The sequence below is a fragment of the Pongo abelii genome, chromosome 15, assembly GCF_028885655.2.
Source record: "Pongo abelii isolate AG06213 chromosome 15, NHGRI_mPonAbe1-v2.0_pri, whole genome shotgun sequence".
Lineage (NCBI taxonomy): Eukaryota > Metazoa > Chordata > Mammalia > Primates > Hominidae > Pongo > Pongo abelii.
In genome coordinates, this window is record NC_072000.2 from 92,564,013 (window position 1) to 92,588,169 (window position 24,157).

Below are 24,157 nucleotides of genomic sequence, written 5' to 3' on the forward strand. Positions count from 1 at the left end.
CTCCACCGTAAATCCTCTCTTCCCAAGAGCTGAGAGAAAACATAACAGATCAAGAGAAGGGCTTAACACTCATTGAGCAGATGAAATACATAAACCTTCCCCCATGAGAACTAAAAATTCACAATCCCAAGCTTTGTTATACAATTTTCACTTCTCAAATAACCACCTAAACATAATTGGACTTTTAAATGTAGTTTAAATCAATGGCAGAAAACTGAGATTTTCTACCAAAACTTTACATGCAGCAAGCAAACTGCTGCAGGATCAGTTGTTCGTATATTTAGGAAGTGTGCTTACATTCCCCCTGGAATTCGGTCACCCTTTCCAATAGCACCCTCCAACACTCAGCAAATGCATTCATTGTGCACTGCCAATTCAATAATATGCAACTGTCTCGCCTTCCTAAAAGAATCTTGATCTTTGATGGTGCTGCAAGGAGCTGAGTGGACAATCAGCATAAAGATGAAATGTGAAGTTTCTAAGGCTCTGTATCGGAATCTGTTGATGATCCATTTGGGAGGCAACTTCAAGGGGAAGGAGAACCGTATACTTTATTTGTAGTCTGAAATTCATTAGGGGAGACTAAGTCCCTAAATTTAGCAGCAGATGTCCAAATGATTGCAACCTCTTCCATCACTTCGAATATAGTAACTAGAATTTTTTCTGCTAAGGAGGATTTCAGAAACTTTTAGTCCAATCCTTTCTTCTACAAATAAGGAAACTGAGCTCTAAAGAAGCTACATAAAAATAAAAATGCCAGATCAGTCATTTCCCCAATTGAATCCTGTTCTGAGTGTTCAATCCACCAGATTCTTTTTTCTCTAAGTCAGAGGGCCATGAGGCAGCAGCTAAAAGGGTGCTTCCAAGAAGTTCAAAACAGTTCTTGGAGACAGGGCTGCCATGTCTGGTTTAGGAAGAACTAAACATCTGAAAAGCAGGGAAGCTGAGCACTGATGGTTTCCATGGAGACTACTGGGAGCCCAGGTGCATGGTCTAATGAGGCCACCGGCCAGCCAGCATGAAGGAGCAAAGGCTGTGGGACATTCCAGTAAAACTCACACACCACAGAGCTCCTCAGATGAAACCCGGATGAGTGGCTAGCCTGCCCATGAGGGCTTCTCTTGAAGAGACACACAGAAGCCCTGGGCTCTATATGTCTTCCTTATGACAAGCTCTTTTCCACACATTATTTCATTTAATCATCACCAAAACCTGACAAAGTAGATTCAAATTCTATCCCCTTTTGTGGATGAGTAAACTGAGGCAGCTGACCCAGGATCAGTGAAATTATAAATGGCTCACCCAGCTGTGGTGCCTCATTCCTCCCATTCTACTCTTTTTAAAAAGCCTCTGAAACTGCTCATCTGAAAGCTCCCTTGCATTCTTCTAAAGAGAAGTATAAGCCATTATTGCAGAGACAGCCTTGAACTCCAAGTTCGAGAGTTCTTAGAGGGGGAAAAAAGCACAGCTTTAGAGCTTCCAGCTGATCTGTCTTTGGCCACCATTCCTAGATCCTAGAAAAGAGCTCAGAATGTCATTTTTAAATATGAAGTCATCTAAAAAAGCATTCCCTGAGGAAGGTTTGAAAGACTTGAGAATTAGGTCAGCAGTGAGTAAGAGAGCAGAAATGACCTTACACCTGAGCAAAATAGGTGTTCTGTGAAAGCATACGAATGAGTGCAAGTTAAAGGGCATTGGGAACCTCAGTTTAATCACTCAGCCACTCATGCCTGCAAATGATGCCAGGAATAATTTATTAATTAATTTTAATTTTAGTAAATAAATTCCTTGAGTTGAGATAGTTGTCTCTGGTTTAAAGATAAATATTCCAGAAAGGAAAACACCCACTAAGGCAATAGCAATCATCAACAGTTCCATAGGAAGTAGTACATCAGGATGCCACTTCTGAGGGAGCACTCAGCAGTGAGAGGTGGGAGAGAGAGACCATTAGGAGACAGGTGCAAAGCACAGAGCAGTGTCTGGAGAAGTCAGGCTTCTGGAAGAAGCAGGATTAGCCTGAAGACACTGTGCTTGAAAATAAAATGGAGTGAGGGAGTTCCAACAACAAAATGGACAGATTTACAGTTTTCTACATCATTACAAACACAATGAGGAACCCCATCTTCCATCTTGAAGGAGAAACTGAGCTTGTCTCATCTCTTCAAAAAATCTGTGTTGGCAAATCCATACTTAACCCTCTTGTGTTGTGATTGCAGAAATACCACCCTAAAATAGGAAGCTACTCAAAGAAGGGAGTTTAGATGCAAGATGTTTGACTTCCATTGGCCAAAACAGAAAATACAATCATTACATTAAAATTATTCCATTAAAAGCAGACAATGCCCCTGATACTGCCTCCTGGACCCTGTCAGGCTAAAGCCAACTGGATCACAGTGGTTAGAATTCAAATATGACACAGTACTCACTCGAAAGACCTTCTCCACTCTTGCAATGCTTTTCCCAAAGATGGTTCCAAGTTGGTCTCCAATTCCAGCCAATAAGAAACCAAAGAGTGGAATTCCAAAGATGGCATATAAAATACAAAAGATTTTGCCTCCTTCAGTGCTCGGAGCAATATTCCCATACCCTGGTGAGAAATATGAAAAAGAGGGAGAGTGGCAGAGAAATTAGCATACTGACCGAAGAACTCACAGACTTTTTTAAAAGTTTGTACATTCCCCCACCTTATGAGCTTTAGGGAGTAGAACTTCATTTCAAAGGCCCTCTACAATTCGCAGCATTGTTCCATTGCTTCTCTTCCTTCTCCCCTTATAAACGGTTTTAAGGTTTCTTGGATATTAACACATTTTAGGAAATTCATGGTCACTCAGAACTTTCATTTTCATTTCTGACAAAAAGTGATACCACCTTTTTCTGAAACACCAAGCATCATGGGCATGTCTAGTTTAGCAAGACCTGAATGTGTGGGAAGGAATCACCACTGCACTTATTAGATTTGACAAGAGCTTCTTTTTCACAGTCTTACCCATGGGCTCCACCTGGACTGACTGTGGCTGTCTTCAAGGGTGATGGGTACTCCATATTAAAGAGGAAATGTGGTCTAGTACAAAGTTAGAAAGGACTCATGAATTGTACAGCCCTACCCTGGGATGTCTAAAAACAGGAAAGAATAGGGAAGGGAAGTCTTTGTGCTGTCTCTCCCCACTGCCAGTGAAGTTTCGCCCCATCTGGTTCTTTTTTTCTCTTTACTGGGAACTCCACATCATCTCTGAGTCCTATCTCTCCTCCCAACTACCTCTTGCATTGAGGGTAACAAGATGCTAAAAGTTTATTGATGGATGTTTGAATACAAGAGAATCTTTTTATAGTCAGGTCTACTAATACGTATTTCAAATAGTGCTTTGAAAATACCCACATCTGCATTCTTAAGAGTACTGCCATTACATAAGTAACTTGTGTACAATGAGTACTGGGCTTACCCTATATGGATGAGGCTAAAGAAAGTATTGCTGGAAGAAAAGTCCTATAGCATTAGCACACTTTATGTGGAGATGAAAGTCTAAATTAATTAATATTCATTTTTGTGCCAATTGATATTACAATCTTATGTTAAAAACTATCTAGACAGTAATCTAACCATTCTCCCAAATCTGGGTAAATCATGTGGGGCCTGTTTCTGAATCCATTCAATGAGTGAGTTATTGGGTCCATGGTTATTGACAGGTTGGGAATGCAACATAATAAAAAAACGTTGATGGTTAGTCCATCATTCAGCCACCCACAGGCCTGCAGAACTCACGGTTGCCTTCTGCCTTCGGGAATGAGTCACCTGGATACTTTCCTTTGCAGTCTTCTGTTCTGAATCATTCAAACCTCTTATAATAATCTAAATTACAGCTTCCATTTCTAAAATGAGTGTTCAGGCTAGGCTTCTTCATCTTGTATTTCCTTTACTCACCAGGATTTTAATTTAAATATGCAAAAAAGCTCTCAGAACTTTTTTCAGGTACTTTCAGGAACTTGGACAAAATCATTTTTCCAAGCATTCCCCTCTAGAATGGTCGAGCTGACATTAAGCTAGCCCTATTGAAAAGGAAATAAATGAGCTTCTACAGTTTCACTATATGCAGGTTTATGGTGACTCTTGGAAACATCCAAGTAACTTGTGAAAACACTGAAGACCCCAGCTTGACCGTCTCACAATAGCCTAACTTTGGGGAATATAGGTTGTCCAAGTGTCTCAGAAAGAAATATATTGCAGACATAGGCAAACAAATGGAGGCTTGGAACTGGATGAATAGGCATCTCATTAATCCTGACAAGTGCTACACCCCCTTCCTCCAGCTTTCAGAGATGACCACCCCCACCCACCTCCTGGGTAAGGCACTGTGGCTTACCATGGAGCATCAGGGAGAAGTGAGGAGATGAAAGATCTGGATCCAATTCCACCTCACTCTACCTGGTTCTCCTTAGACCCACTTAACCTCTGCAAATCCTAGTGTCAGAGGTACTCAAGGAAAATGCAGGGGGGGGAAAAATCAATGGACTGTAAAGTACTGTACCAATGCAAAGTATTATTATTATTATTATTATTATTATCACAATTGGTTCCTCATTTGTTCAGTGTTTTGTTGACTAGAACACAACAATAATATTAAAGCTAAGTTCTTGGGTAAGAGCATGAGTGATGCAATACTCAAACAAGCCTTTAAATATATTCACAGCCATCTTTCTTTGGTGACACACTGCCCAGTGGACAGAAAGTCATCATTCTTGAGTGATGCTGTATCTCATGCATGGGTGCGTGTGTGAGTGTGTTTGTGCTCCATGCCTTTGGTGAACTATAAGGAGAGACTGTTTGACCCTCAACACTGTCACTCTGGGAAAATTCCAGCACTTACACTTTGGAGCTTTGCTTTGAGGCAATGGGAAGACCATATTTTTGGATTTGGGGATCTAGTTACACCCCACCTGTCTGACTGCCCTGCTCATCCTTCTAGAATGCTTGGGTAGAACTTTGAAGTAAGGTGTGACAGTTGTCTGTAGGCTCTAAAACTAGAGACTACACAGATTTCTGTTCTGATTCTTCTATTTACCAACTCTCAAGTCATAGGCGCATTCTTAATCTCTCTCCCTCACTTTCTTCATCTAAAAGGCAAGGTTATTAAAGTGCCTACCCATAGCTATTAAAGATTAAATGAGTTACATGCAAAGCAAGAGTTACATGTGAAGATTAAATACCTGTGAAATATGATGCAAACTAAGCACCCAGTTTGCCTTGTGCTTTACTGTGGGAAGGAATTGTTTCTGAGCAATATGTCTCCAGGAAAACTCAGTCCCAGGAGAAAACAGGCGGTTGATTCCTATTTTCCCTCCAGAAACTTCACTGTTCTCCCATAGCACCCACAGCACCAGGTGGTGACTTTCAGCAGAAGACAACCAGCTCCACAAGGGCAAACAGCCAAGGGTAGGCTGTAATGAATGCACAGCACCAAGATGAGCTCAGATCTGTTCACCTCTGGCTAGAAAAGAGTTTCACGTTTTTCAGGAAGAGAAAGCTGGCATTTAAAGAGGACTTGTGCCTGAGGAGTGCACACAAAGGCTTCCATTTGCTGTTTATGTGCCAAAGTCAAATCTTTGCCCAACTGTGTGTTGTGCAGCCCTACTTGTTTAGTTGAGAGTGTGCTTTCTTATTATGGTCACCAGTCTGTCTGCGCAGGCAGGGCTGCTTTATGGATGTGCACCCTGTGCAGTCCCATGGGGCCCACACTTAGATAGGTCCTGTGCTTGGTTTAATGCTCTAAGCTTACCATTTTGATGTTTTAGCAAGGGACCCCACTTCAATTTGTAGTGGGTGCCATAAATTATGTAGCTGGTCCTGGTGAATCTAGCTGGACTCCATTGCTTACTAACTATGAAATATTGGGCAAGTTATTTAACTTCTCTGGGCCTCAGTCTTCTCATAGATAAAATGAGGCTAATAACAGTACCCACCTCATGTGGTTATACAGGATTAAATGAGATAACGTATGCGGAGCACAATGCATGTTAACTAGTAAGAACTCAGAAAATGTTAGCCACGGTGAATGCTCTTTCCAAAGCCACGGGTTAAATATCCCATCTAAATCAAGTGTGGGGGCTCACACTCATAATCTCAGCACTTTGGGAGGCCAAGGTGGGAGGATCACTTGAGGCCAGGAATTTGAGACCAGCCTGAACAATATTGTGAGCCCTTGTCTCTACAAAAAAAAAAAAAATTTTAATTAGCCTGGCATGGTGGTGCACAACTATAGTCCCAGCTACTTGGTTGGCCGAGGTGTGAGGACCGTTTGAGCCAGGAGTTTGAGGTTATAGTAAACTATGATCACACCACTGCACTCCAGCCCAGGCAACAAAGCAATACCCCTTCTCTGAAAAATAAAAATAAAAATAAAAAATAAACATCCAATCCAAGTGCTGGGTAAGTACCAACAGGTGCCTTGATAGCTTGATAGGGACAACCCTTAAATGAGGCTGCCAGCCAAGTGACACAGTGACTGGCTACCACCTGGGTCATGACCAGAGGCTCTCTCTCTGATGTGGGTAGAGTCAGGTGGCTCAATGTGAAAATGCCTCACAGACTAAAATCTAATCGCATTTCACAGGTATTGGTAAGAACCTGATCGCTCGCTGTCCTTCTCCAAATGACAGCTTGTGAAAAAGCATCTGCACATAGAAGTGAGCATCATTCATCCAGCTTAGAAAAGCTAGTTACGGGGGACCCACCAACAGAGCCAATAATCAAAGGCAGGTGGGACTTCTCACATTGAATTAGTTACTGAGAAAGGGACTAGGGTGCAGTGCATCCCTGTCATTGACAGAGCAGAGTCTGCTCTTCTTTCTGGTGTGGCTACTGGTCTAGAGAAGTGCCTGAAGGTATTCTGTTTGCCATACGCTTGTAAATCTTTCCGTATATCTCAGCACAAGAAAAACCTTCTTCAAAAAGAAGTGCTTTGATATCCTCAGATAAAAGGGACCTCTGATACTAAGGAGTAGCGCTGCTTTTCAGAAAAGATGCTATTATTCCCAAAGTGTGTCTATACACATTCTACTTAATGAACACATTTTTTACGTCTGAAAAGTACATAACCTTAAGCTGCTCATGGGAGCCTTTCTGGAAAGAAGTTTGGCAAGCCTTTCATTTCCTTTGACAGAGCAAATCCTTGGTAAACTTTCCAAGGAAACAACCAGAGATGAAGACCACACTTCACAACGTAACACCATGGTGTTACACTATTACTAAAATAGAAACAGCTGAAGTTCCCAGGCATATGTGATTACAGTGTGAAAAGTGGATCCAATAGAAACCATCAAAGAATATGCTTTTCAAAGAACTTTAGTAATATGCAAAAATGTCTGCAATATTACATTGCAAATTTTATGATCACAAGGAAACAGGCCAATATTTGTGTATTTCACAATTAATGAAAACACAGCTCCTCAGCTCTCATGGTTCCTCTTTCCTGACTCCTAACTAGTGGAAACTTGCTCAGGAAGAACTGGAAGAATTGCTGGGCTCTGAGTTTTCTTACAAACCTTGCGAACATATGCAACAAATGAATTTACCACTAAGTAATTGGAAAAACAATTATTTCTGCACCTCATTATTCTTACTTACATTGTATCAAGGGCTTCTTTGGAATTCTCTAAATGTATGACTCTATAAAGATCCTCCACTCTGGAGTTAAAATTTAGCCAGCTAAATGGTGTTCAACTTACAATACATTATTTTTCAATTAAAAGAAAGAAAGAGAGAGAAAATTGTGTTTTCTAAATTAAATAGAACAAGGACCCTATCTCTAGTGTTAACACTGTACAATGATACTGAAGTGGACTTTGCATTTTACTTTTGGTTTTGATGCATATTTGTTTTGCAGTAGTTTCCTGTTCAGCATCCACCTTCCTTCTGATTTTTGGGAAAGACCCCCTTCCTGTGCATAATTGGTATGACACAGTGTCCTGCCTCCCACCACAGAGGAAACAGCCTCCTAGGCAGCCAGGATGTGTGCACATGAACAAATAGGATGGCTCTGCCTAAGACTTTAAATCAAGAGTCAGTGGCTCAAAGATGATGACAGATGGCAGCTGCAGCAGCCAGCAGGCTCAGTCAGTAGCTGTGGAGGTCAGAGGATATTCACTGGCCCTGCATGAGCTCTGACCCAAAGCGTGTATTGGGATGTTCTCACTTGCAGGTAATAGAAAGCTCAACGCACACTTGCTTAAACAACGAAAGAAAATATATTGACCCCAGTAAATAGAAGGAGGTTTAATATTTATTTCTTAACACTTCCTGGGTAGCTCCATCCAGAGCTCACATGATGTAAGCAAGACCCCATTCACCACTCCTCTTTTTCACTCTGCTTCTCTAGTGTTTGATGAATTCTGGGCAGAAAAACCAAGGGGAAAAAAATGACTGGCAGTGTCTTAGGCCTGTCTCTTTCCAGACTTACCTTTAGTAAGAAAGCGAGGTCATTTCCTCCAAAGCTCCAGCAAAAGCCCCTAATCCAGATCATATGTCCATCTTTGAACTAATAATTGTGGCCAAGCACTGGATTTCTTAGTCTAGACGAGGTGATTGTTCACCTGAGGCCTGGGGACAAAGCGTGGGGAAGGGAACCACTGGGGATATGACAATGAGGACATGGGTGAGTAAGTGAATGGAAGCCGGGCAACAGAATCCAAGGGCTAAGAGCCATTTGCTCAAACTCAAAGATTCCAGTGTAAGCACACACACAAAAAAGGGCAAAAACTGTCGCATATCAAACGTTCTTCATTAGGCAGATGGAGCCACCGTTCCTCAGTCACATAATATTATGTGGATCAATAAACATAGTTGTTCAATAAACCGAGTTCCTGGATTCCTAACAAGCTAACACAATAAATACCATTAATGCACCTTCCAATGTAGCTATAGTGTTTTTCAATGCAGCAGACAGATCATTCATTTAGCCATGTCATGAAACAAGAAAATTAGGAGTTTCCTTCAATATACACTAATGTCTCATGAATCCAACACTGGGTACCAGAGAGCATTTTCCAAAATGTACTTCTTGAAGTGGCCCAGACTTTCTCCATTTTAATTGGTGTACAATAAATCCTCCTACAATGCATGACACTTTTTCCCAGGTTAACAATCTGCTGAACACAATGAAACCTGATATTGGTCCTCTTGGATCCACTACAGCAATGCCCTCTGGTGTTGTTCAGGTTGCTAACACTTTTTGCCCTTATACTAAATGGTGTCAGGCCACCCAGCTTCCTTTGTTGGATGCTGTGAGTCTGTGGATTAAGCTGACCTAACCTGGCCTAGAGTGCCAGAAAAGGCTTCTAAGCCCCAGACCCACTGGTGTCATGGGCGTCTTGAATACTTTTAATAGCTAACACCAATATATTTGCAGATTTGCAAGTGTAAACCTAGCATGTCATATAATTAGATTAAGAGCATTTCTAAATAAGAATGGCAATTTTCCTTCATCCAAAATGTTCTTGTTGCATGTGACTTTCTGGATTTCACCTAGAAACAACCTAGGTTCTGAAGGCTAGATCTTAAAACAAAAGCAAAAACCTGTGCCTCTAAACCAATCGTTAGCCTCTGAAATTTGTGCCTATAGGAAGTTGATTGTCAAAACTGTGCCTCAGAGGAAAGAACCTCTCAAAAGGCATAGCTGGGCTTCAGAGAGCAATAAGGCAGGGAGTTCCTCCTAGAGAGTATAAACAAGTTTTAATGAAGGAACTTCCCCCACCAGGAGGGCGGGGGAGCCTCTCAATGCCTGTCCATCATTGCTGTGGACCAGTGACTGCTGGGTGTCTCTCCTGCTTCTGAATGAAGATTTTTATTGCAGTGCTACTTCACAATTGTATGTGGGCAGAAAACCCTCAAACCCATTTTCAGCAGAGCTGGAAGAAGGATATTATCCAGAGATTCCAGCATATGTGTAAGAACTACCAAAAGAAGCGGAGATTGGACAGAAGCCATATGAACAAAAAATAAAAAGAAGAAACTCGGAAAATGATGACAGGGCCCTAAAGTGGTAAATTTCAGAAAGTATCCGAAAATATCCAAGTATAAAGGGAAGGGTCTCACTCTGAACTTCAAAAGAGATGTCCCTGTTTTTACCAAGCATGAAACATAGGATAAAGAGGGAGAGCAGCAGAAGCCACCCTGAACTTGATCTGGTTCAGAAAACAGGGAGGTAGGACAGAAATAATACAGAAGGACCCTATTTGCAGGAAACGTTCTGTCACAGAAATGAAGAGAGTTAGGATGTGCTATCTGGAAGGTGGTACCCTGACTCACCCTGCTCTCCTCTCCCCAACTCCATGAAATCATTTGGCAGAAAGCTGGTCCAGGGATATCCAGTTTGCTTGGGGCTAGGTATTTTAAAAAGAAGTTGACCCAGCATAAATATAAAACTTGCATAAGAAAAAAATGTGAAAAGAGTAGCAAAACTTACCAATGGATGGAAAGAGGCTCACCAGAAAAACGTTTCCATAATCAGACAAAAATTGTGACCAAGTATGAAATAATCATCTCTAAGAATCTTCACAGAGAAGCCAAAAAGTAGAAATTCAAGAAATCAGTGGAAAAATGGAACAACAAGTGAAGATGAAATGTGAGCTATGAAATTCAGGAAAGAAACAGGAAAAGGAAAAAATTCCCTACTGATCATGAAAACAAAAAATAAAATTGGAAGGAGTTCATGGCAGCACAGGCATTGTGGAAAACACACAAACAAAAGGAATAGGGAGAATAAAATTAACAAAATGAAAAGTAAATTTTAAGAGTTAAAAAGTAGAAGAGAAATGAGAGACGTAGAAGATGAGCAAAGAAGTTACAATATATGTATAGCTGTAATCTCCCAAAGAACAAAACCAAAACCACACAGCAAAGAAAATGTTTAAAGATGTCAATCAAGAAAACTTTAATGCAATAAAAGAGTCAAAACCTAGTAATGTTATCAGATGAAAGATAGAGAAATAATATTTTAGGTCACTGAACAAAAAGATAAAGTCATCTATAAAAGCGGGAAAAAAAAAGCCTGGCATCAGGTTTCCCCCAACAGCTGCATAAAAACTGGGAAACAGAAGAGCAACACCTGTGAGACCAGTTAAAAAGAAAATGTAAAGCCAGGCGTGATGGCTCACACATGTAATCCTAGCACTCTGGGAGGCCAAGGCAGGAGGATCCTTTGAGGCCAGGAGTCTGAGACCAGTCTGGGCAACACAGCAAGACCTGGCTTCTACAAAATATTTTAAAAATTAGCTAGCCCTGGTGGTATGCGCCTGTAGTCCCAGCTACTCAGGAGGCTGAAGCCAAAAGATCACTTGGGCTCAGGAGTTGGAGACTGCAGTGAGCCATGTTCGTACCACTGTACTCCAGCCTGGACAACAGAGCAAGACCCAGTCTCAAAAAAAAAAAGAAAAAGAAAATGTGAGTCAACAAAATGGATTCATTTTGTTTCAACTGTCCTTCAAATGTTAAGCTACAACTGTGAACAATGCAAGATCTCACAGAATATTGCTCCCCTGAGCCATTCTTAAGGCAACTACTTGAAGATGACTTTCAGCCAAGTAAGTGACCATGAGATAAACCACAGCAAAAGGACTAGAGATGAACATTAATGATATCTAACTATAGAGCTATGACTAAAACAAATGCAAATATCAGGGTAACAAATTAAAATGTAAATTACGTACCCTGAGGTTATACAGGCATACCTCAGAGACATTGTGAGTTAGGCTTCAGACCACCACAATAAAATGAGTCACACAATTTCTTTTTTGTTTCCCAGTGCATATAAAAGTTATGTTTACACTCTACTACAGTCTATTGAGCGTACAATAGCATTAGGTCTAAAAAATATATATATATGCCTTAATTGAAAATACTTTATTGCCAAAAATTCTAATAATAATCTGAGCTTTCAACAAGTCATAATGTTTTCACTGGCGGAGGGTCTTCCTTTGATGTTGATGACTACTGACTAATCAGGGTGGTGACTGTTGAAGGCTGGGGTGGCTGTGACAATTTATTGAAATAAGACAACAAAGAAGTTGGCCGCATCCATTGACTCTTTCTTTCACAATTTCTCTATAACATGCAATGCTGTTAGATAGCATTTTACCTACAGTAGAATTTTTTTCAAATTGGAATCAATCTTCTCAAACCCTGCCACTGCTTTATCAACTAAGTTGATATAATATTCTAAATTCTCTGTTGTCATTTCAACAATGTTCACAGCATCTTTACCAGGCAGGAGCAGATTCCATCTCAAGAAATCACTTTCTTTGTTCATCCATAAGAAGAAGCTCCTAATTCATTCAAGTTTTATCATGAGATGCAGCATTTCAGTCACATCTTCAGGCTCTACTTCTAATTCCAACACATCAGCAGTGGCATCCTCTAGTGAAGTCTTGAACCTCTCAAAGTCATCCATGAGCCTTGGAATCAACTTCTTCCAAACTCTTGTTAATGTTGATATTTTGACCTCTTCCAATTCATCACAAATGTTCTTAATGGCATCTACAATGATGACTCCTTTCCAGAAAATGTTCAAATTACTTTGCTCAGACTCATCAGAGGAATCATCATGTATGGCAGCTACAGCCTTATGAAATGTATTTCTTAAATAATAAGAGTTCAAAGTCAAAATTACTCCATCCATGGGCTGAAGAATGGATGTGGTGTTAGCAAGCATGAAAACAACATTTATCTCCTTGCACCTTTCCATCAGAGCTCTCGGGTGACTGGGTGCATTGTCAGTGAACAGCACTATTTTGAAAGGAATCTTTTTTCTGAGCAGTAGATCTCAACAGTGAGGTTAAACTCTTCAGTAAACCATGCTGTAAACAGATGTGCTGTCATCCAGGCTTTGAAGTTCCATTTACAGAAGGCAAGCAGAATCCTTAAGAGCCTTAGGATTTTCTGGATGGTAAACGAGCACTGGCTTCAACATAAAGTCACCAGCTGCATAGCCCCTAACAAAAGAGTCAGCCTATCATTTGAAGCTTTGAAGCCAGGCATTGACTTCTCTTCTGTAACTATGAAAGTCCTAGATGGCATCTTGTAATATAAGGCTGTTTTGTCTATAATGAAAATCTGTTGTTTAGTGTAGCCACTTTCTTAGCTAGACCTTCTGGATAACTTGCTGTAGCTTCTCCATTACCACTTGCCACTTTAACCTGCACTTTTATGTTATCAAAAGGTCTTCTTCCCTTAAATGTCATAAACCAACCTCTGCTAGCTTCAAACTTTTCTTCTGAAGCCTCCTTAACTCTCTTAGCCTTTATAGAACTGAAAAGAGCCCCCTTGCTCTGAATTAGATTTTGGTTTAAGGGAATGTTGTGGCTGGTTTGATCTTCTATCCAGACCACTACAATTTTCTCCATATCAGCAATAAGGCTGGTTCACTTTCTTATCATTCATGTGCTCACTCACTGGAGTATCATTTTTAATTTCTTTCAGGAATTTTTCCTGGCCAGGAACAGCAGCTCATGCCTGTAATTCCAGCACTTTGTGAGGCCAAGGTGGGTGGATCACTTGAGCCCAGAAGTTCAAGACCAGCCTGGGTAACATAGTGAAATCCCATCTCTAGAAAACAATGTTTAAAAAATTAGCCAGGAATGGTGATGCACACTAGTAGTCTGAGCTACTTCGGGGACTGAGGTGGGAGGATCCCTTGAGCCCAGGAATCAAGGCTGCAGTGAACCATGATCGCACCACTGCACTCCTGCGTGGGTGACACAGAGAGATCCTGTCTCAAAAAAAATAAAACACAAAATTTCCTTTGCACTCACAATTTTGCTAACTGTTTGGCAGAAGAGACTCAGCTGTTGGCCTATTTCAGAGTTCAAAATCTCCTTCCTCGCCAATCTTAATTATTTCTAGATTTACATTTAAAATGAGAGACATGCAACTGAATCTTCCTTTCACTTGAATACTGAGAGGCCAATGCAGGGTTATTAATTGGCCAAATTTCAATACCATTGTGCCTCAGGGATCTGGGATGCCTGAATGGCTGGCTGGTGGAACAGTCAGAACACACGGCATTTATTGATTAGGTTCACCATCTTCAAAGGGCATGGTTTGTGGCACCCCAAAACAATGACAATTGTCACATCAAAGATCACTGACCACAGATCTCCTTAACAGATATAATCAAAAATGAAAAAGGTTGAAACTATTGTGAAAATTACCAAAACGTGGCAGAGACACAGAGTGGAGCACACGACGTTGGAAAAATGGCACCAATAGACTTGTTCAATGCAGGATTGCCATACACCTTAAATTTGTTAAAAAAAAAAAAAAAAAAAACTCAACATCTTCAAAGCACAATAAAGCAAAGCACAATAAAGTGAGATACAACTTATATAGAATGACACCATGAATAAGAGTGGATAGTGGAAGAGGGAAAGGAAATTGAGATGCTAATTTCACTAACTGCCTTATATGTAATAGCTGAGTGCCAAGAGTTAGCATTTAAAGCTGGCAAATCATATAAGAGAAACATAAGCTAATTTAATCATTTAAAAGATGATGTCCACCAAAACTTTGTGTTGGAAAAAGAGAGAAAAGAGATATCATCACCTGTGACAGGGATCGAATACATGCTGGTTAATGAATAGAACACTAAAATTATTATATGCCATTATACTTATAAAGTTAACCCCTAGGCCAGATGTGGTGGCTCACGCCGGTAATCCCAACACTTTGGGAGGCTGAGGCGGGCAGATCACCTGAGGTCAGGAGTTTGAGACCAGCCTGGCCAATGTGGTGAAACCCCATCTATACTAAAAATACAAAAATTAGCCAGGCATGGTGGTGGGTGCCTGTAATCCCAGCTACTCGGGAGGCTGAGGCAAGAGAATCCCTTGAACCCGCGAGGCGGAGGTTGCAGTGAGCCGAGATTGCACCACTGCACTCCAGCCTGGGTGATAAGAGTGAAAACTCCGTCTCAAAAAATAAAATAAATAAATAAATAAATAAATAAATAAATAAATAAAGTTAACCCCTAAGACAAAAATACAAAACTCACCAAGTGTCAGAAAAAAAAGACACACACACAAAAAATAAGACAAAGACTGATACAGGAAAGAGGTCATCACAGTTCACTCTATGATCAGCTGCAGAAAGCATTTATCTAGTCAAAATCATGCAGATGTTTCACTTCTATCTAATTAAATATTGGGAAGACAGGAGGACAGGAAAAGAGCCCTTCTGTGATGGGGCAGGCAGGAAGAAGGAACTAACTCCTCATCTTTCACAATGGAAAATCAAAAAAAATCCCCAAAACTGAAAATTCCAGAAGTAGTGCAAGCATGATATTTAAAGACATAGGGATGAACGTTAAAATCAACAATCAAAACAGATGAAAGCAACAGTCTCTGGGAAGGTAAGAAAAGGTGAGAGGGTCAGAATGTTACTGTTTTTTATAACAAATTTTGTAGAACATTTTGGTTCCTTACTATATAACTTTAATAAGAAGTACAATTTTTAAAATGGAAGTTGAGCTCAAATGAGTAACCCGTGTTCAACCGACCAACTCATATTTTCCATTCTAACCTTTTCATTAGGTTTGCTAGCCTTTCATTCTGGAAAAAGAGATACTTCATTATGCTTTGGCTTTTGTTGAAAGCTACCACAATGACTGCATTAATTTAAATGACAGTGTTTCGTAAGCCTCCTCTGAACCTCAAACTATAGTGTATGCTATGAGGACAAAACACTGACTAAGCGCCCTTACTCAAGATGACCTGCAGAGGAAGAGATATTAGCAAACAAATGGGTACCTATGGTGGTAATGACAGTTCCAGCAAAGAAAAAGGCACTGCCGAGGTCCCAGTGGCTGCTGTTGTTGGAAGAGTTTCCTATTGGACTGACTCCCGCATTGTCAGCATCAAGGGCATGCTGCAAAGAAAGGGAAAAAGCATAAGACTCAGTTTAAAAGTTGTTTGTTTGGTTTTTTTTTTTTAAGTTTCCATACATTATTCCCCTGCTCAAGAGCCTGCAACGATCTAGAGAGAACTGGTTAAGTGGATGAGGGTACCATCCCAAAGCAAAATACTATGCACCCAGTTGTGAAAATTAGAAAATTAGTGTTAAGTAGGGGGGAAACGCTAGGATATAGAATATGGTGACATTTATAGAAAGTTTGCAGGAATGGGGTGGCCCAGATTATGCAAAATGAATACAAGTTGCTGTGCATATACACACAAAAAAAATGTCTAGAAGAATGTTCACCCAAAGTGGGCATTTCCGCAAGGCAGGATTTTGGTTGCTTTTTCACTCTTTTCTGTCTTGTAAGAATGTTTTACGTTGAGCTTGTTTCCACAGGGCAGGAGTTAAGAGCCATCCTGGCTGTGGCCGTTATTAACTTCAGAACCTTGGGCAAGTTGTTTGAACCTCTCTAAGCCTAGTTTCCTCTCTTGCAAACTAGAGATAATACCTTCCCCACAGGGTTGTTGTGAGGATTAAATGAGATGGTCCAAGTAACACCCTTAGCCCAACGTCTGGCAGTTTTAGGGTTTACCAAACAGTAGCCAATTTCATGATTGTCATTCCACTGTCCCTCACCCCCACACCACACACACATCGCTCTTTTTAAAAATAAGCTACAATGACTCCTTGATGATTACTGAATTTGAAATTCCATACACCTTAAAATTTCCAACAAACTGGCCACAATGATGACCCATTTTCATCTCACATTGCTATAAATTCCCCACTCTGGGCAGGACACTCCACGACATGTTCCCTGTACTTACGTACCTGTGCCCTCCCACAAACGGTGCCCATCCTTCTGGGTCTAATTCAAGCCCTGCTTCTTCTAGGAGACTTAGTCTATGCATCACTGCTTCACAGTTGCCCCCTTCCCCGAGTTCATACTTCGGCAACAATTAAAGATACGCTAAAAATCCCTCCCTAGCCTCATCACGAGCAGGAGAAGGTAAAAAAACTCCGTAGCAGTTCTTCCTGAGCTGACCCCTGCCATCTTCTTTCAAGCCAGGGAAAAAGGTAAGATGTGCTGTCATGGCAGCCAAAACACATGCTGTTCACACAGGTGAACTGGGATAAAAAAGCGACAGGTGGAAGCCTTGGAGAGGAGGTGACAGACACAGGAGCTACTTATAGAACAACAAACAGACACTGTTCCTTGGGCAAACCTGGAATAACCCTATGTAGGGTTATTGAGCAAGACACAAATATTGAAATGTAATTACATTTATCCTAAGTAATGCCCATTAAGCTTTGTTAAAACAGGCATACAGTGGTTGTCACAAATCAGATCACAACTGGAAAAGTCAATCATCAATACACTTTGCCTTCTCTCATCTGAGTTATTTCAAACACTCTGAACCAGGGATCAACAACTTTTTCCATAAAGGGTCAGATAGTAAATATTTTAGCCCTGGTGGGCCACATATGGTTCTCTGTTGTATATTTTTCTTTTTTTAAATAATCTTTTAAATATGCAAAAACCATTTTCAGCTCAGGGGTTGTACAAAAAGAGGCTGCGAGCTAGATTTGGCAGACTCGTAGACAATTGACTGGATGATACAAGGGAAAAAAGCGCCTTCTGTCAAGTCGTGAGTCTATTCTTTTCTGCCTCTAAGGGAACAGGGAATATTATGCAAGGCCGCAGCCGGCCACTGTTTCTAGCAAACCCTGGCACCCTAGAATTTAAAATCTGACTGCATGGGATGTGTACAGACTCTCTTTGAATAAGTCAGCCTAATTGACAATGGTCACATAATCATCGGAGGTATGTTCTGCTCTGCTCTAGAGGGCAGACAGATGGTGAGTCCTTTTCACTGTGCCGTATGAGTACCATCAGACCAAGCCACAAAGCCTTCACCAGTGTTTATGTCTTCATTATCTATTCAGCTCTGATGAGCCCACTTGGAAATAATACCTCAGGGAGGGCTCTAGGCTTCAGCCACTTAGGTTGCCTCAAATCATACCATCAGTACCTAATATTTACAACTCCTATCAAGCTGTGAAGAGAGGTTAGGCTCACTCAGGTCTCACGGTCCTGAGAATTGCACATAAATGTCATAAGCAAACCCAGCACTGCAAATAAAAACACAGATTTGCACGAAAGACAATGGGGACGATGATTTGTTTCATCAAAAAATCTGAAGAATCCTTTTCAAGTTTCATTTTTCTTGAATTATGCAATTTATAAATATTTAATGTTTACCTGTGTAACCCTCAAGGAAAGTATTTATCAGTTGAAAGGAAAAGGGAACTAACAGTTGTTAAGTGCCTGCCTTTCGCCAGGTGCATTAGAAGCGTCATTCTGTTTTATCCTTTCTACAACTTGTGTGTAATTCCATTCTATCCTTTCCATAACTTGCAAGAAAGTAGTATTATCCCCCACCTTAGAGATGGGGAAGCAGGCTCAGGAAACTTAATTAATTTGTCCTAGGTCACCCAGCCAGGAAGTGAAGAGGCCAGGATTCAACCCTGTCTGGCCCAAAGCAGACGGTTTTGCCTTTCCTCTACCTTTGGTACCTAGAATGCATGCCGCCTCCCCGACTCCCATCTTCACCTCCAGACAGATAAGGAAGGAGGACAGCCATTGTCCCAGAATTTAGGCAGAATTTAGGCAGAAGGGACCTTACAAGGGATCATTTCTAATTAGACTACTTCCTTGAACATGCAAATGGAGACACCAAACTTCATTTGGCTGTTGAAGCTGATTAGAGATGAGTCGCTCTGTGTTAAAATAAAATTAAAGAATAAATTAATTAAAGTGGAAAAAGGTTGATTTTTATACCCTAAGGGAGGGATCAGAGAAAAGGGAAAAGCCCTGAAAAAGGAGGACAGGAAGAAATAAAGCGACACAAAGGGGTGTCAATTGACAGGTGGGAAATTCAGGCTCCATAGCGGCAATGCCCAGGTCTTTGAAGAGCAACTCCATCTAGTATCCAATTTCAGCTGGGTTCTATCTGTGATGTCAGTTCCTCTCTCCCTGCCAAATCTTCAGTAAAATGGGCAATGCACCCAAATGCCTTGGGGAAGCAGTTTTGTGGAAATTATACATAAGGCTTGTTACGGGCAAAGTAGGGCCACTGATGATCTGAACTAACTCCTTGAGAGCAAGACTCAATGAAAAGGAGAAAAATAAGCTCTCCCACGAGTCACCAAGTTTCTGACAAGGCTTTAGAAAGCCCCAGTGCTGAGAATGAGGTTTGATTTTCTATCTGGATCTTATGGCTCTGAAAAACTCTGGCAAACAACCAGAATTCAAATGAATCAGCAAACTCGGGTTATAACTGACTGTTACCATTTGAATTGGCAACATCAATTTTAACTCAATAATAATAATTCTAATTGAGTTTATAGTTCTAATTTTTATTAATCTTTGAAGTATTTTCTAATGATCTTAATTGAGCTCAAGTAAAACATTTTAAAATTAAATGCATTTGCTTTTAAGATTTTTCTTGGCTGGGCACGGTGGCTCATGCCTGTAATCCCAGCACTTTGGGAGACCGAGGCAGGTGGATCACAAGGTCAGGAGTTCGAGGCCATCCTGCCTAACATGGTGAAACCCCATCTCTACTAAAAATACAAAAATATTAGCCAGGCGTGGTGGTGGGCGCTGTAGTCCCAGCTACTCAGGAGACTGAGGCAGGAGAATGGCGTGAACCTGGGAGGTGGAGCTTGCAATGAGTGGAGATCGCGCTACTGCACTCCAGCCTGGGCGACAGAGGGAGACTCTGTCTCAAAAAAAAAAAAAAAAAAAAAAAAAAAAAAAAAAAAAATTCTCTACATTCAGGCTGCAGAAGTGAATGGAGGGCAGCCCATTAGGAATGTATGAGCACACAGATGATGAAATGGCACAACTGAGCTCGGAACAGTTTAGCTCAAAAGATGTTACAGGGTAGAGGTTCAACCAATGTTATTCAATAATTTCAGACTCAGTGAGCATCATTTGTTCACTTACAAGTTCAACCATGATCAAGTTCAGAGAGATCTTACGAGGATCAAAAAATTCACACAGACAGATAATTCAATAGACGTAGACAGATAATTAGATACGAGGGGATACTGTAGATAAAAGGGCATTACTTTACATTTTAATTCCATTCCTCCTTGAATTTCCTTTTTAGCCTCTAAGCTGGCATTTCCAGCACCCACTCAGCTACCCAGTAAATGGCCCGGGAGTGAATGTTTTAAGTCAACAACGAATAAATGAACAAACTAAACTAATAAATTTAGATATATTATCTTCCCAGAGGTGTGAGAGGAAAACATTTTACTTCTTTCTAAAATCAGACAAACACAAAAGCAACTCAACAACAACAACAAAATAATAATGATTCGTTTCTTTTAAAAAGAGGTGGAGAGCTGACTTGAAAGAGGGCAAGATCTAAAAGATTCCGTGCTCCTCTTTCTCCCTTATCCTCCCTCCCCCACACCATGCATTAAGACTACCTGACAGGCAGAAGAGAGAAACTGCAACCTCTCACAAAGTGAGGCGGGTCTGTAGCTGATGCGCTTAGAAAGAGAGGAGGAAGAGATAACTGGACCCCTCACAGGACCCCCCACCACGTTTCCCCCACCAGTTTCCTCCCATCAGGCAACGCCAGCTACATGAATCACTGCTCCAGACAGCGTGCGATACCATCATGAGCGTTAGTGCTGCACTGGGATGAATGATGACCCGCAGGGGACCACTAACTGTCTGTGGCTTTTCTCCTGTGATCTGTGCACTCGGTGAGATCATCTGTTTCTCTGTTTCCTCATGTGCCACCAAAAAGAAAGACAAACAAAGGTGCAGCAGTAATCTCTCGGCTTGTCTCAGATTGGCTGAAGAATACAAAAGATTCGTGCTCTATGCATGGACGCTAATAGCTGAGTGACCTGTTGATCTATTGTCCAAAGCAGAGAATTTGCAAATAGAAAGGTAGCTCTGTTAATAGCTATGCTGGGACCACCGGACAGGTGCAACCCAGGATGTATGGTCATTTTACTAACAGACTGTTTGTCTCTCGAGAAAGGACTTCATCTGAGGGTACAATGGTGGCTGCGTCCACAACGTTCTTACTCCCTGAACGGCACAGTCAGCAAAGGGATTATGAATTGGAGATTTAGCCAGGGATTGAGGCAGGGTGAGGGCATGAGTGTGGAAAGTGGTTTCTAAAGTGTATTAAAAGTGAGCCTATTTTTAGCAGAGACGGGGTTTCACCGTGTTAGCTAGGATGGTGGTGGGCGCCTGTAGTCCCAGCTACTCGCGAGGCTGAGGCAGGAGAATGGCGTGAACCCGGGAGGCGGAGCTTGCGGTGAGCTCAGATCGCGCCACTGCACTCCAGCCTGGGGCACAGAGCGAGACTCTGTCTCAGAAAAAAAAAAAAAAAAAAAGTGAGCCTATTCCAGCCATTAGCAGTTGGGAGGAAAGCCACAACCCCTGTGAGAAAGGCAATTGGCAGACCACATTCATTACTACTCAAAAATGCCCCTAATGATTCAAAACCCCAGCAGCAGGGCAGCAACATCTCTCCACCTCCTCACACATTTGTGGCGGAAGAGCCTCGGGTTTGAAGTGGAAAGACAATATTTAATTTGCTTGCCACAATTACTTTTTCTTTCACCTGCTTCAGAAGTATTTCACATATAAATATTCCACAGCCACAGAAGTGAATCTTCCAAGGGCAAGGTGAGTTCACGATATTTCAAACAACCATGGGAGGGTCTCAGAGAGGATTTCTGGGGCCACCCCCAGCGAGGCACTTTTGTGGCTGATTCAGAGATGTCTTGGATTCAGTACAGAGAGGGAGACGGTGGAAGCACCTTATACATTACTCTTGCAACAGGGAAAGTTATTGGATAAAGCGGTAACCATTCAGCCTTGCAAGTTGTTCAGCTTCTCTGAACCTCGGTTTCATCTATAAAATGAGGGACTAATACCTTCTATGCAAGGTTGTTGTCAGAGTTGTTTAAAAATGAACATAAGACTTCAGGCACTGTGCCTTGTCATTTCTTATTCAGGAGTATTAGTAATAGGAACCCTTTCGGAGCACTTCCTAGAGTACAGATTAACTCAGCCCTGGTGAGGACCTAGTACAGTGTGCAACACTGCTGCCCCCAAGGGACTCATGACACTGAGAATGGTAAAGTGCTGTGTGTACAGTACACATCTGGTGCACAGCAAAGCTAGCAAACAATGCTCTTAGAATTGTCAACAGGAAGTTCACCATCCTGAACTCTACAAAGGCACTTCTCTCTACCTCGAGTTCTTCTCTTTCTCTATCTCAGATGCACAGCTTCCCACCTCTGGGAAGGGCAGGCTGGCTCACACCCAGCCTGGGACACCCAACTATCTGCAATAGGACGAAGGGAAGAGAATGCAGGCTGACGCACGTGTGCCTTTACCTCCCACCCAGACAGATGGCCTATATGGCAGTCAAGCCTGGGCTGACCTGAGTGGACACACCCCAATCAAGTGGCCTTCCTAACTGCCACACCACCTCAGAGTCCCTCATAAAAAGCAGACCAGACCATAAAAAGGTAAAGAAAGAGGCATCTTCAGTGCTGTGATGGATATTACAATGACGTGTATTTTCCTACTGCCCTAAGTACCCAGTTATGTACAAATATTAGCCTTTCCTCAGGTCCTCAGGGAGCCAGGCAGTAAGTTTTCATCAGAACTTTACAGCCTAGTTATAAATCTAAAGTGAAGGCCACTGGCAGAAAGGACAGGGCAAGTGGAGAATCTGTTTGGAGAAGAGGAGAGAGAAACCCAGGATGGGCTAGCATGCTTGCTCATGGCGTATGGTCTTAGACACGCTAGCTTTCCTTGCTAGCACAAGTTAATCCCTTATAATGGGGATTTCTGAGACTCATTTCATTAGCCCCTTGGGTATTCACTAATGACTAATCTATCTAAATATTATCTTATGAGACCAGGCCATATTTGGGGGCACTCTTGTAGCTTCTAAATTGTGCCTTATGATGGAAAATGCATTTCCTCTGTCTCTCTTTGACTATACGGAAGGATGAAATAAGATAAATTTTAAACCACGAGGAAAGGATCAAGTCCACTAAGGAATCAGTGATAGATGTGTATACTTTGATATGATCAATAAACTTTCAGACCAACAAGCTGTCACTCTTTCATCTCAGCTTGGACTTACGCTCTCCAGGCAGAATAACGAATTTGCCAACTGATGTTGAAAAATTGCCCTGGTCCCGAGGAGAGTGTTTGATATATGCCTTGCTCTCTCTGCACTTGAGATCATTCCCATTAAAAATGGGTCTATCCAATTTCTATTTTTAAAAAACTGTACTGGACTACAAAAGCAGCTACAGGAATTCTGATTCATTACACTGTGCACTAAATGGAAGGTTACTATTCCTTCCATTGTCATTGCATTGAACAGAGCCTGAAATTTAATATTTAGATGATTAATAACATCATGAAAAAGAGAGGCTTCTGCTATCTTGTTTTTATTGTAGCTATTTATCTTAGGGCTCTTTGTTGCTTTTGAGCGATCAATATTAATCACAAATTAAGATTTCATTTCCAGCTGGGCATGATAGCTCACGCCAGTAATCCCCATACTTTGGAAGGCTGAGACAGGAGGATTGCTTGAGCCCAGGAGTTCAAGGCCAGCCTGGGCAACATGGCAAAATCCCATCTCTACAAAAAATACAAAAATTAGACAGGTATGGTGGTGCATGCCTATAGTCCTAGCCACTCGGGAGGCTCAGGTGGGAGGATCATTTGAGCCCAGGAGGCAGAGGCTGCAGTAAGCCATGATCGTGCTACTGTACTCCAGCCTCCACAGAGCAAGACTGCCCTTTACAGAACAAGATTCTGTGCCAAAAAAAAAAATCATTTTCTGTGCCTCCTTAAGAATGAGTCACCAAATCTCCCGTGAGCATAGTCTGATAAGGGGAGAAACAAGGAAGTGGAGACAATGCTAGAAACTTCAGGGAAAGTTCTAGAATCCTCCTAAAATTAATCATAGCTGCCAGCACTTGCAATGTGCCAGACTCTGCCTTATTATCCTAATTAGTCCTCACAAAACTCTGTAATCATCGATTCTATTACTAGTCCCATTTCACAAGTGAGACTGCAGAAAACAGAAGTAACTTGTCCATGGTTATAGTAGTTAGGAAGCGTGAGAGCTGAGACTGGTTAAAAGTCCT

At 41.5% G+C, this 24,157-nt stretch overlaps 1 protein-coding gene across 4 annotated transcripts in view; it reads right to left on the minus strand.

The window, feature by feature from the left end:
• KCNK10 (potassium two pore domain channel subfamily K member 10) overlaps window positions 1-24,157 on the minus strand; it is a 152,267-nt gene that overhangs the window by 50,204 nt on the left and 77,906 nt on the right. For all 4 annotated transcript variants that reach the window (XM_054530370.2, XM_063715672.1, XM_054530371.2 and 1 more), the window contains 2 exons: window positions 15,790-15,907; window positions 2,427-2,587 (listed from right to left, as the gene is read on the minus strand). In XM_054530370.2, coding sequence (XP_054386345.1) covers window positions 2,427-2,587; window positions 15,790-15,907 — 279 coding nt within the window. The remainder of the gene's footprint in view (window positions 1-2,426; window positions 2,588-15,789; window positions 15,908-24,157) is intronic.